Source organism: Amyelois transitella, chromosome 18, assembly GCF_032362555.1.
Source record: "Amyelois transitella isolate CPQ chromosome 18, ilAmyTran1.1, whole genome shotgun sequence".
Classification (NCBI taxonomy): domain Eukaryota; kingdom Metazoa; phylum Arthropoda; class Insecta; order Lepidoptera; family Pyralidae; genus Amyelois; species Amyelois transitella.
In genome coordinates, this window is record NC_083521.1 from 10,381,690 (window position 1) to 10,395,153 (window position 13,464).

Below are 13,464 nucleotides of genomic sequence, written 5' to 3' on the forward strand. Positions count from 1 at the left end.
CATCCCGGCAATTACCACGATTCATACAGGTTGGCTTCTCCAATTAACAAAGCCACTTCGGCACTCTTCAAAGTGCCTCGCGTCACGCTGTTAGCCAAGAAGGCATCCAATACGAACCCTACGAAGAGGATTCATTTGTAGTCACTCCTGTCACTTTAAGCACTGAATGTTGTTCCTTACCGTCACCGCTACTCCATCATCGTAATCTTTGTTACTGATAATAGCGATGTATTGCGAGATATTATGGAGCCATTACATAGCGCCGCAACTGATGAGAAAATGTGGCGCGTCTGAGTTGTGGTGCAGCGAAATAGCTGGTTCTGATAAGTTGTCCCGAGAAAATAAATCTTACCACTTAGGTAGTGTAGTGTACGAAACGCTACTTTCTACTCCTAACACTACTTTCGTATTTTTATTAATTTTGTATTATTTTTATCTTATTGCCTTTCGTATTACCTTTAAGTAAAATTAATACGAGTAGTCAAAGAAATTAATGATTTTTTCATAAATAATTTACATACATACCATACATCTAGTCACGTCTATAGACCTTGCAGGGTAGACAGAGCCAGTCTTGAAAATACTGAAAGGCCACGTTCGGTGAATGGCTTTATAGCTAGTTATATAGTTTTATAGTAACAGGTTGCTAGCCCATCGCCTACAAGAGAAATAAGTCTATCCCTTAGTCGCCTTTTACGACGTACAGGTGAAAGATATGGAGAGGTTCTATTCTAGAGTGCCAGAAACCACACGGCACAAATAAATTGTGTAGCTATATATAAAGCTATATCTTGCAAGAAGCTAAAAGACCCACGAAAATGAACTAAAAAACTGAAAATTAAACGTGTCGAAGAAAGTAACTCGAAACAGACACGCAGAAAAACGTTATGATGTTGATTAAACAGTAATAATACTTACTATTTCTGTATTGAAATACGTGTGATAAAGAAAGCAGTGATGTATGTGTACCGAAATCTACTTTCCAAATAGCAATTTAAATCAGCAAGGTTTTTATCAATTGCCTCACGGCGGCGGCCGACGCTGTCGGAAATTAAACGTAGCGGTAATGAGGCGGACCCGCCGGCGATGATCAGCGGCCCGTTTATCGATTGTAACGTTCTCTCACAATAAATGACAATTTACAATTTTTACACATTATTCTCTCCAGCATAATATTAGTAATAACTTGCTTTATACAAATCACCTGTCGACGAAAGTACCTTTTACTTAAAAGTTATTTTCTTCAGAAGATTGTGTACCTATCAGTTAACGTTTTCAGAGTAATAACTAGAAGTACGCATTAACTGTAATGTGATGGTGCTAATGGATTAGACACAAGGCTGCTCGCACACAACAAAGGGCGGATTAATGCGAACGCGAGCGTTTCAACCCTACAGCTTTGTAGTGAAGGATACAGCGGCATTGTGTGCCGGAGCCCTAGCGGACGACAATTAATTCCCATTGTTAGCAATTTGAACAAAATCAGATCGGCGCAGGTCGTTCCTCCCGCGGGCTTTACCCTCGTTTCCTTTATGACTGGGAGCGATAACAAATGATAAGCTTATACCGTTTGATTTGTAAGGGACGCTAGATAAACAATCCTTTTTTTCAACCATTTCATTATTTGTAATATATGATTTCTCCATCATCCTTAATAACTTGCTCTAAAAGTAATCTCGATCTATGGGTTACAAAATTAAAATATTTAAATTTGCACCTAAAGAAAAACATTTTCAGAAACAACGCGTACGAAACTTACCTACACAGACGAAAGCAATAAATCCTCTTTTTAAGTTTTACATGTTCCTTGTTCTATTGCTGGTATTAAAATTTTGTGTAATTGGAATTATAATTTACAAGTTTACGCAGAAGTTAATTTGAAGGGCGTGGAGGCCGGCAGCCATTATAGTGCAGTGAGTTCTTAGCAACGGAGGAGGCTTCAGAACGACATGCCGAGAGCGGAGTCGTGCCAACCTACTTACAATCAGGTGAACCATTTTAAGAAATAATTATTTAAAAAAAACGGTTTCCGCTGAAAATAGTGGTTTTATTACTATTAAAATATCGCTTAAAATTTCTTAAAAAAATAACTTTCAATCACTTCAAACACGGAATCGAATGTTCCGAACGAAGCTGCATCAAGACGAACTCTTTTTCGCTAAGTACTTTATATCTGAAAAGCAGATACAAGATAGACAATTTATTTCTGTGGCTGGCTGACACCTCACCTCACCGCTCTACCATCAGCTATCATACTTAACCAATCTTCAATGGTTCTAATTACTACCTAGTCCTAGTCCTAGTCCAGGTGTAGATTACTTGATTTCGATTTGATGTTTTCTTCGATATAATAAATGATAGCCATAGCAGTTTTAAGCAGAAGACATGCTTAATTCGGAACGCCTGCTCGCGTTACATAGCAAACTTGCAAATAATCCTCAAAAACTGTCCAATTTTGTTGGATATGTTTGTCGATAAAGCGTATAATCGATTCGATGTAAGTAGATTATATAATACTACTAGCTGTTTCCTGCAACTCCGTTTGCATGTTATTTTCCAATAACATGCATTATATACGAAGGTTAATATATAAATTCACCAAAATAAAATTCAACTAAATTTGGCATTAGATACATAGGATATACTTAATTTGGATTAACTTATATACTTTATATCCAGAATTTCTCAGGGCAGCGGAGCCCCAGGGAACATACAGTAGACAACAAATATTTAATTACCTATACATACTTATTAGTATTCTATATATATTTCATTCATATACAGCAGTTCCGATGATTAACGTGTACAAAAATACAAACAGAATGCCTTTTTTTTCAAATTCATACTCGGTTACTATTTCTCCATCGTATAAATTATTTTTTTGAAAATAGATATACTCAATGTAGACAATTTTTTTTACTGTTTTATTATAGGTATGTATTGATTAATATTGTGCTGTTCAAACAGTCTACCATCAACATGTTGTACCACTGATAAGAAACTATTGATTGGTGCAATGTCGATGTAGCGTGCCGTCGATACGAAGCGACGCTGCTTCAATAAACAGTTGATGGCACATCGTCGATGTCGAGACCGTGGATAACACATAAATAAGCCCCCTGCCAGCCGCCGGAGCGACGGTACCGACAAACCCTACACCATCTGCAGTGACAAGGTTTCACATTCGACACAATTTGGAGTTCAACAAAAAGTCTCGTGATCGAAACTCGAACACGTGCTATTTGGAACAACACGTGACTAGGATAACTCAAATTGTTATTAACATCTTATCCCTCGAAATATAAGGAAAAACTTCAAGCCAGGTTTCTTATCATGGACTTGAGTTTATTTGTTACTATCAAAAATTTATTAAGTATAGAGAAAGAAAAGAGAGATCTTAGACCTATAGAAGGATCCCAAGTATATTAGCCTTCCCCTTAGTTGTCATTTACGACACCCACGCTACTGATGATCGTGGCACTATAACGTTTCATATTGTATCTCAGTACTAACATTTAGTTGACAGCTTTACAAATGCGTAAAAAGCGATGCAAGACGACAGCACATCAATTATTATTATCTACGTTTGTTGCCAATAAATATGCACATGAATTTCTGACATTCCTCCATTCATCAGCTTAGAAACAGTACGAGTAATTGCAGTAACAGCATTAGCATGCATAATAATTGGCATTACAGAAGCCGCACCGCAGACACTTGCACCTTCACTGCCTACTTTGTTCTTAGTGTGTAATGTTTCATATGTCTGTATGTCTTATAGGATTGACAGAGACAACAGTTTCGAAAATACTCAAAGACCACAATATTAGCCTTACCCTTGATTGGCTTGTGGTCGACTTGTCACTCTGCAGGCTCACACATCAGCACGGAAAAAGAAGCAGCTGGCGCACACTTTTTCCTTCTGATATAAGATTAATCAATTTTAATGTGCATTAACGCCCCTCCATGGTATTTCAACCCTCGAGAAGAAAGAGGCTTTACACGATGCGTGCTTCTAATTCCTCCTCGTTTCTAATTGCGAGCCACTCTGCTTACTGCGAGTCTGTCAAGAATAGGGCTTCTTTTGCCTAGACCCGCTGGAATTAGTGCACGGGACTTTGTTAAGGTTTCTACACCACATGTAAGGCCACACAGGATATATTGAAATGGAGAGGCTAGACGATCTAATTGGAATGTGCATGCTCACTTCTTATTCACTATACCGACTATGAACTCAATTTATTTATTCTTTATTCGTACAAGATTCGCACAAACATAAGCGCAGGAGAATGGATTCATAAATATGTGAGTTAGCGTTCTCACCACGAATAAATCACTAAGTAGTTATTCGTGGCACCAATTAAAAAAATAATAGGACCACTCCTAACTTCCAATACCCAGGCCAATCAGAGAAAGTTCGTGTCTCATTATGCCCTGGCCGGGATTCGAACCCGGGGGCTACTTGTGTCCCAGACAAGCGCACGTCTCCTTCCCATGGATATCGTAAAAGGCGAATTCCACGTTTATACAGGGTGACTTTTAATTCAACTGCATAAATTTAACTGTTAAGTGTACTCATCTAAAGGATATTTAAAAACGTTAAAAGAAAAATATCGGTTCATATTTCAGAAAGTACGAAAAAAAATAAAAGTATCAAAATCCACGATCCTAAATACGTCATATCACCCCGGCCGGCGGAAAAGCGACGCGTAAGATTCAGAGGTCAACGACACAATTCATTCAGCTGAGCGATCTCGACAACTCTGTACTTTACTTGATCTTGATACCAGAAAAATAATTTATTTTTCAGTCATTTATTTACATGTTTAGTTTTAATTTCTTTTTGTAGTATTGATTTTTAATAAAGCGTGTGACGTAGTTTTTGAGGGTTTTTTAAATGTGAAAATGATGACGTTTAATTTAAATAAAAATAGGCTCAAACAGCTCAGAAGCATGGGTATAGTCTATGTTTAAAAGAATGCAGTTGTTTTAAATGTCACCCTGTATAAGCCTATCCCAGTTGGCTCTGTCTACCCTGCAAGGGATATAGACGTGATTATGTGTCTTAGTACGTAGGTACCTTGTATATGTATCGGTCACGTGTACGCAATAGCCATGGACAGCAACAGCTATGTGCTACCTGACGACTGCATCACGACCCAATGCAGTATTTTTCTAGTTCTGGCGCCGCATGCCTAAATAATAACGCTATGTTTAATGCAATATGCGAGATAATGGCGGGCACACTGCAGATACACGTGACTACCTCGTAGATGTGTGGGTATGCTCAGGAGATACCTGAGCCACCTAGTGCACCCATCGAGGCGAGGTGGTACATACTTCTGAGCCCAGCTTACTATTCCTCACTTTCCCGCTGGGGAATGTTACATCTGTCCGTCAAAGGTTACAGACGAACGGAAGAGAATCTCTTTCAAAGTGGACGAAATGTATGGAACCAAAGCTGAGACTTAAAATAATAATTTTCTATTTCAACATCTCACTTAACATTTCAGCAAGTTAAAAGCGATTTGGGTCGCCGGTGCCGCACATGAGCTGTTTTAAAATGAAAGATATAATTATACCAGTTAATACATTCCATAAAAGTCAGTCTTTTTTAATTACTCAAGTCTTAAATAGCCACCCACATTCATAAATTGATAAAGGTTAAAGCTAAGCATGGGTTTTTGTTATCTCTAGAAAAATAAAACTTATTAACGTTAAAAAGGGCTACTTACGTTTACTTTGCAAGCGGAACCCTAAATTAAAAAATGTAGGTAACCACAAGAAGGTATGGGTGTCGGCAAATGGTAACTGGTTACTTTTTTTTTTAAAGACGACTACATCAGCTAATTGAGACTTATATAATACGTCGTGTAGACGATTCACTGCATTGATTCTTCTCAAAAAAAATATATACATATGTCATTCTAAGGGACATATGTAAGAAAAAAATCAAATCTCAAAACACAAAAATCACAAATGTAGGTCTAAAAATATCTTTCAACTAGTTGTGCCCGCTATTTCTTCCGCGTGGAATAGTTATATTAGGCATCATTGAAGCCCTCAAGGATGAATAATTTTCCCCGTTTTTTATTTCACATTTTCCATTATTACTTCGCTCCTAATAGTTGCAGCGTGATGTTATATAGCCTAAAGCCTTCCTCGATAAATGTTCTATTTAACACAAAAATAATTTTTCAATTTGAAAAGCGCATTCAAACAAACGAATAAACTCTTCAGCTTTATACTTAATAGTATAGATGAATAGAACTATGTAAAAATTACCTTATGTATCATATAAAAAAGATTTATTTTTTGATCAAAAACTCTGGTGATTATTGGTGTCGGGAACCACACGGAAAAAAGAATATGACAACTCCATCTCGTTCTCATGGATAAGGCATAGGCTTATAAACTTGGGATTCTTCTTTTAGGCAATGGGCTAGCAACCTGTCGCTATTTGAATCTCAATTCTATCTTTAAGCCAAATAGCTAAAAGTGGCTGAAAGTGGGTATCAAGACTGTTGGCTCTGTCTACCCCGCAAGGGATATAGTCGTGATTATATGTATACATACATACATACATAAAATCACGCCTCTTTCCCGGAGGGGTAGGCAGAGACTACCTCCACTTGCCACGATCTCTGCATATTTCCTTCGCTTCATCCACATTCATAACTCTCTTCATGCAAGCTCGGCGGTTTCGGGTACTTTTGACTTGACCCTTTACCAGGACGTCCTTAATTTGATCAAGATACGTTCGTCTAGGTCTTCCCACTCCGACCTTTTCCTCCACACTCTCCTTGTATATATGTATGTATGTATTAAAAACTCTTTTTATGTATAAAAAACACAATTGATAATAAAAACACAATGATATTGTTTCTACGGGTTTTTCGTACGCATGTGTGCGTGAGCGCCCGTGTGTACCTACGGGCGTGTCGCTTGTCGTCGCCCGATGAAAGCTAAAATTACGCGAAATCGCAGTTTTCGAATAGATTGTATATTAAATCTCTGTTTTTGTTTAAAGATTTTTTATTATTCTTTTTTCGATTTATTCTTAGAAATATTGTTTTTTATAATAAAGGTAGTAAAATGATTCCTGTGAAGAGAAGTTATTCGAATGATTATAATGGTTCTGCAATAGGGGTTCAAAATCTTCGATTATTATACGCTAACAGAAAATGCTCATCGAGCAGTACAACTTTTGTTAAGACGTCTTTTTGTTTCCTATAATTTAGCTGAGTTGTTATGGTTTGACATCAGCTGTTCCAAATATCCTTTATGTTAGCCAGCCAGTTTATAACTCTTATAGCTATAAACAAAAAAAGTTTCATTCAAAACCGTTGTGCAGTTTCGAAGATTAGCGTGTAGTTACGAACTGTAGATTATAAAATTATTACCTACTAGAGGCCGCCCGCGACTTCGTCCGCATGGAAACCCTATCAATCCCGCGGGAACTCTGGGATAAAAAGTAGCCTATGTGTTATTCTGGGTCTTCAGCTACCTACATACCAAATTTCATGGTAATCGGTTCAGTAGTTTTTGCGTGAAAGAGTAACAAACATCCATACAAACTTTCGCCTTTATAACAGTAGTAGGATAGGATAGTAGGATCTATAAAATTATTATAAAGTACTAGAGGCCGCCCGCGACTTCGTCCGCATGGAAACCCTATCAATCCCGCGGGAACTCTGGGATAAAAAGTAGCCTATGTGTTATTCTGGGTCTTCAGCTACCTACATACCAAATTTCATGGTAATCGGTTCAGTAGTTTTTGCGTGAAAGAGTAACAAACATCCATACATCCATACAAACTTTCGCCTTTATAATAGTAGTAGGATAATGTATCTTTTTAAATATTTATGTACCTACATACGAGTACACGGCTAGTCCTACAATTTTATTATGTATGAAACAATGTTCTCGATTATAAAATCTAATTAGTTAGTTTTAATATACTTTAGTTAGTTAGTTTAGTTTTTGTTTTTTATACCTATATACCTTAGATATTTTTACCGATTTGTATTTTAAATTTATAAATAAAAAAAAATTCAAATAAATCTCAATATTTTTGTCAATTAATAACAATCATGACGTCTTTCCTTTCAATTTTGTCTCATCACGCGCGCCATCTGTGGTCACAAGTGTTATTGATAGATGGCGTTGAAGTCGATAATGTCAATGTGTGTTGCGTTTCTAAATTTCATTAAGCTTATAGCAGCCCTTAATAATGCAGATTTTACAAGGCAGCGAAAAGTTTTCTCTAATTTATAGCGAATTATCACTTTGTGCAGTATCCGTTCTAGTAAAGCGGTACCCATACCACTCAAAGGCAAAAATCATTAGACTATGGCTCGAAGCAATACGTCTATTGATTTACAAGTATTAAATATTTTAAGAATAAATGTGAGCCAAAATTTTGTGTACCAAGCATTATAAATAGTACGTGGAACATCAAAATATGTATATAATAATAAATTAATAATCAAAGCACAGTGTTTATTTTGGAGAAACCTCTTCCAATACATGGATTTAGGCCCAGAAACCCAAATAAAATACATAATGTATGAAATAAACGTGTGTAAGGATATAAAATTGCATTTCAAAATATTTAATAGATTTGTCTTATTTCTTGGCATGGAAGCTCATCGTTTTATCAGTTCATCTTAATTCTTGAACTTCGACACAACAAAACATACAAAAAACATAAAAACATTACCACAATCGCACGACAACAAATGTCAAAACAAATGACAAGGGAACAAGCTGTAATAGCGCCATCTATCATTTTCTTTCACCTGTTTGGTTGTTAGATACCTACGTACCTTGGCATTATTTCCGTTATTGTTAGCCTATCTAATGTCAAAGGATAAAAAAATGACAATCAAAACATAACCTCTTTCTTTCTTTCACATGTCACATTACAGCCTTTCTTCTTCATTTTCAATTTTATTTTTATATTAAATAAATAAATAATTGCGCAGATTTCCTTGACTTTTCGAATGTCAGCTCGTTACTTTTATCTGGATGTACATCTGTAAGTGTTGCATCTTTATCGCGTTAAATTACATCACGTTACTTTGTCGGCAATGTAGGTAAAGAGATTTTGTGTGATTTAATTCTGCTGACATAATTCATTTATCATCAATAAATGCCGATCAATCTTTCATGTTTCTTAACCGAGATAATCGGTTAATATCGAATATCAAGAATTTGTTTCTTGTTTGATATTTTCAATTTAAACATTGCACGTTAAAGCATCATGCTTTTGAAACGAAGTGGTCCTGATGATATTGTTAGTTTGATTCACATTACTGATTCGTTAGTGAACATACATAAACCATGTTTGAAATAAATATTCACACGACTTATTGAAATAATGCCGTTCATAAAAACTTTGAAACTGGAAATATTGTAGATCACTTTCAAAAATCAATATGCAGTAGCCTCTAATAAACTAAAATTAAAACACATCAGGGAACATTCTTTAGGCTTTTGCTCTCAGACAAACATAATGTGTTATTTTGATGAAAACAATGTTGGAGTTTTTCCTATTTCAGAAGAGAGGTTGAGAGTAGAGTGAGTGCCCGGAGGACCATAGAGAAGTGCATAGACGCTGTGTTCGGCGAGGTGGGTGCAGCCCAAGTACTTGTGGACGTGCTGAGCTGTGAGCCGAGAAAGGGAGGCTCTCAGTTGTTGCTTAGAGTGCCTGCTCGGGAGCTGAGGAGGTTACGATCTGCTCTTGCTCTACATCCCACTGGGCCGGTGGTAGTCAAAGAAGCACCTTCATTGCAAGCTCTTATTTAACCATTAATTGTGAGTATTTTTGATAGATGAGTTTTTGCATGTGGCAAGTTTTAAGTGTTACTACTGAAAAATTGACACTTTCTGTGCTGACTTTATGAAAACCGCTTTTTGTAGTAGTTATTTATAAATAATTAATATTTTCTTTCGATTTTAATAAAATTTCGTGTTGTATTAACCTGTGGTATGGCTTGGGACACTGTTTATAATGAAAGCTGTATAATAAATCCTTACAAAATCCAGGGCTAAAACTAAATACTTTTGGTATACAACTATAAATAGCTAAAGCGTCATGGGTTCACACTGCCGAAATCTAAAAGTATATTAGACTTGAAAATTAAAGAAATAACAGACCTATGTTTATGTGTGAATCTTAAGCTGTGTGTTTCCCTATGATTTAAAGCAGATGAAACTCTTTTTCCCATGGATTTTATGAAAAGTGACTAAGGCCATGGATATATCAAAACAACACTGAAAATGTTATGGAGTTGCTTCGTGTACAACCTTACTTACCCAATCCAGGATTGTAGTCGCGCCCTAAGCATCTCTCCAGAGTGGTGAGGATGTCACCAGTATCAGCACCAGGCAGAAGAAGAGTATGAATAATAATTTGAAAGAAAAATATATCTGTACTTGCATATCAAACTCTTATACTACTACTGTGTCTTGTGTCCAATGATTTTTCATTTAGGATTCCATGTACACACTGACACTGACACAGGTTTTCCTATTTTAATATATGTGAATCTTAAGCTATGTGTTTACAGCTTAGATAATTTAATTAGGAGTGGAAGACCTAGACGAACATATCTTGATCAAATTAAGGACGTCCTGGTAAAGGGTCAGGTCAAAAGTACCCGAAACCGCCGAGCTTGCATGAAGAGAGTTATGAATGTGGATGAAGCGAAGGAAATATGCAGAGATCGTGGCAAGTGGAGGTAGTCTCTGCCTACCCCTCCGGGAAAGAGGCGTGATTTTATGTATGTATAATTTACAGCTAAGATGTCGGGTCGATCCATTGAGTCGTCGGGTCCGGGCGGCAAGGACGTGGTGATAGTGGCGTCGCGCGCGGAGCTGAGCGCGCCGAGCTCCGTGCGGCTGCCGGAGCCCGAGCCGGCGCCGGGGCTCATCCTGCCGGACGGCAGCATCAACTGGGGCTGCCCGTGCCTCGGCGGCATGGCCACCGGCCCGTGCGGGCCGCAGTTCAGGGAAGCCTTCTCGTGTTTCCACTACAGGTACCTACACAAAGCTTGTTTGCTTGGATTGTATTGACGTTGTTCCCTTGAGATCATTTCTTCTGCAGTCAGACAATTGAATGCCCAACATTTTGATGTTTGTGACGATTTTGTTGTGTAAAGTTTGTTGGGACAAGTAAAATACTCAAAAATCCCGATAGGACTGATTCGTTTTAAATTGAGTTCTTATAACTTCACTAAAATTAATTTAAAAGGTATTTAAGAAAATAGATTGCTTATTGTACGGTAAAGAGATGGAGTGGTATTGTAAAGTAGAGAGATAGATAGATAATTCATTTATTTGATGTGCCACACACAATTTACAATGTACTTACATATGAAATACAAATTGATAAGGGTGTGAGTTAGCAATAACAAAAAGGTTACTCAACGAATTTATTGCTATAGAGCAATACGCTGATTTTCAGTTATGACCTAGGTGCTAGTGCAGGTCAATCTGCGCACGTAATAAAAAGAAAAAAAACACTCGTGTCGTGACTTACAGTTTTTTCGTATATGTGTGATACATATATGTAGTGGCTTAACTACCAAGTGAGTATCCCAAAATTTTATTTATTATTTGATAAAACTATTAAACCAGTGACCCGCCCCGGCTTTGTACGTGTAACGTTTAACTTTCTCTTAAATCACTAACAAAAATATATAATGGGATTGGAATAGGTGAGGACATGAGGAGCAGTAACCGCTATCAGTTCCGAATAAGGTTGTTACGTACCACATTTAAAAAACAAGTAAGCCAAACAGTTGAGTTGATCAGTTATGATTATTGGCTCTGTCTACCCCGCAAGGGATATAGACGTGATTATACATATGTATGTACAACAATTGACACGGTATATCTGTATTGTTTTATGCATAAAAATGATCTGAATGTTTTGTCAGCGAGGCGGACCCGAAAGGCAGCGACTGCTACGAGAAGTTCAGCGTGATGCAGGATTGCATGGCGGGCTTCCCCGAGCTGTACGGCCGCGACGACGACGACCTCGCCGACGCCGTGGACGCCGCCGTGTCCGCCGCCGGGGACGCCGTGTCCGCCGCCGGGGACTCCGCGGCCGCCGCGCGCAAGGAGCACGCCGCCGCAGATAAACATTGAGCTCGTTGATGTTCAGCTCGCATTGCATCGCATTTCAGAGGTCTACAATATCTACAGGTCCGAAGGTTCCTTTGGGCCGAGAGGATTAACTTGCCTGATTCCCATACATCAGCGCCGAGTTCGATATGATACTATTTCACTTAGCTGCCATAACAACTGATTCATATAGATAGGACGTCTAAATTAGTTGATAAGTAGACTTAATATAAAAAACCACCATTGTTTTGTAAATCTGAATGGAGGAGGCGTAGTTCCTATTTTACGCCCTTTAGTGGCTTCTGAATATTGCACGGTGTTGTAAAAACTACTGGAAATAACAGGTTTAATTTTGGCGTGTTATATTTGAGAAATGTTATGTATCCATAACCCTTTCAGAATGAATTTTCTTAATAACAGTAAAAACTGCATCATAATTCGTTGTACTTGCTTATATGTATAGAAGCAATTGGTAAAAGTGATCCTTACAAAAGGTCATGTCATCACTACTTACCCGAAACAGCCCAGCTTGCATGAATCAGATGATTAAAGAAATGCCGTGCATTTATTGTTACGAAGTTCTCTAAAAATTTATCCAGATTGGTAAGATAATATACAAAGTACTAACTATAACTGATGTACAGTGGAGCCGCATAGCAAAATATACTCACTGTATTGTAAGTATTATAAGTCTTTATGTGGCCTGTGTATGAAATGCGTAGGTTATAGTTTGTTACGTTGTGCAATAATGTCGGCTCAATGATGAAGATTGCGTCCTTGATCAAGTTCCGGCGGCATCGCGATGGACTAGCGGCTATGACCTCGGCTTAGATGACATTATTACGCCATTTGCATTTTATCTATGTTTTTTCCATGATGAGAAACCTATATTTATAATGGAATTAAATGGCTGATGGGCTAATTGATGTACTTGTCACATATATTTTAAACATACGTTTTTCAGAAAAATGTATATTGATTGTCTAAAATTGTGTCAAAATACGAGTAATATTGAACAACAGGCAGTTAAAGGTCAAATGTACCATGTAGGTACTCAGTGGCTATGTCATGTATACTTTATTTCTATTTCATTATAACTTCCCAACTTCAGAGGTTCGATATATTTGTTTAGTTTATTTTTGTCAACTAGTTATGTAGGTATTTAAGAAACAAGATATTTTAGCTGAGAATCAAAAAGATCCGGTCGCGAATGAAGTATCGATTTCAATCCTAGCCTAGCGATGACACGTGATCATGTTTTGTAGATTTAGCCTTAATTATACCGCGGCGCGACGGAAGACCTAGAACTACAATAAACTTTGTTTTCGTTTA

The 13,464-nt window shown here is 37.4% G+C and overlaps 1 protein-coding gene across 2 annotated transcripts; it reads left to right on the top strand.

Annotated features, from left to right (window-relative positions):
• Positions 1-8,879: 8,879 nt before the first annotated feature.
• LOC106136668 (mitochondrial intermembrane space import and assembly protein 40) lies at positions 8,880-13,464 on the top strand. Of its 2 annotated transcripts, none has more exons than XM_013337290.2 (4): positions 8,880-9,040; positions 9,564-9,819; positions 10,805-11,042; positions 11,946-13,464. In XM_013337290.2, the coding sequence occupies exons 3-4, from the start codon at positions 10,810-10,812 to the stop codon at positions 12,154-12,156; spliced, it is 444 nt and encodes a 147-aa protein (XP_013192744.2). In that variant the 5' UTR covers positions 8,880-9,040; positions 9,564-9,819; positions 10,805-10,809; the 3' UTR covers positions 12,157-13,464. The 2 variants fall into 2 exon arrangements, with proteins under 2 accessions (XP_013192744.2, XP_060805054.1); XM_060949071.1 differs by having other exon boundaries at positions 8,883-9,098.

Bases quoted from the DNA above. Each gene is read 5' to 3' on its own strand.
- LOC106136668 (XM_013337290.2), top strand. From the start codon at position 10,810: ATGTCGGGTCGATCCATTGAGTCGTCGGGTCCGGGCGGCAAGGACGTG. The intron at 11,043-11,945 runs GTACCTACACAA...ATGTTTTGTCAG, and splicing joins TTCTCGTGTTTCCACTACAG to CGAGGCGGACCCGAAAGGCA.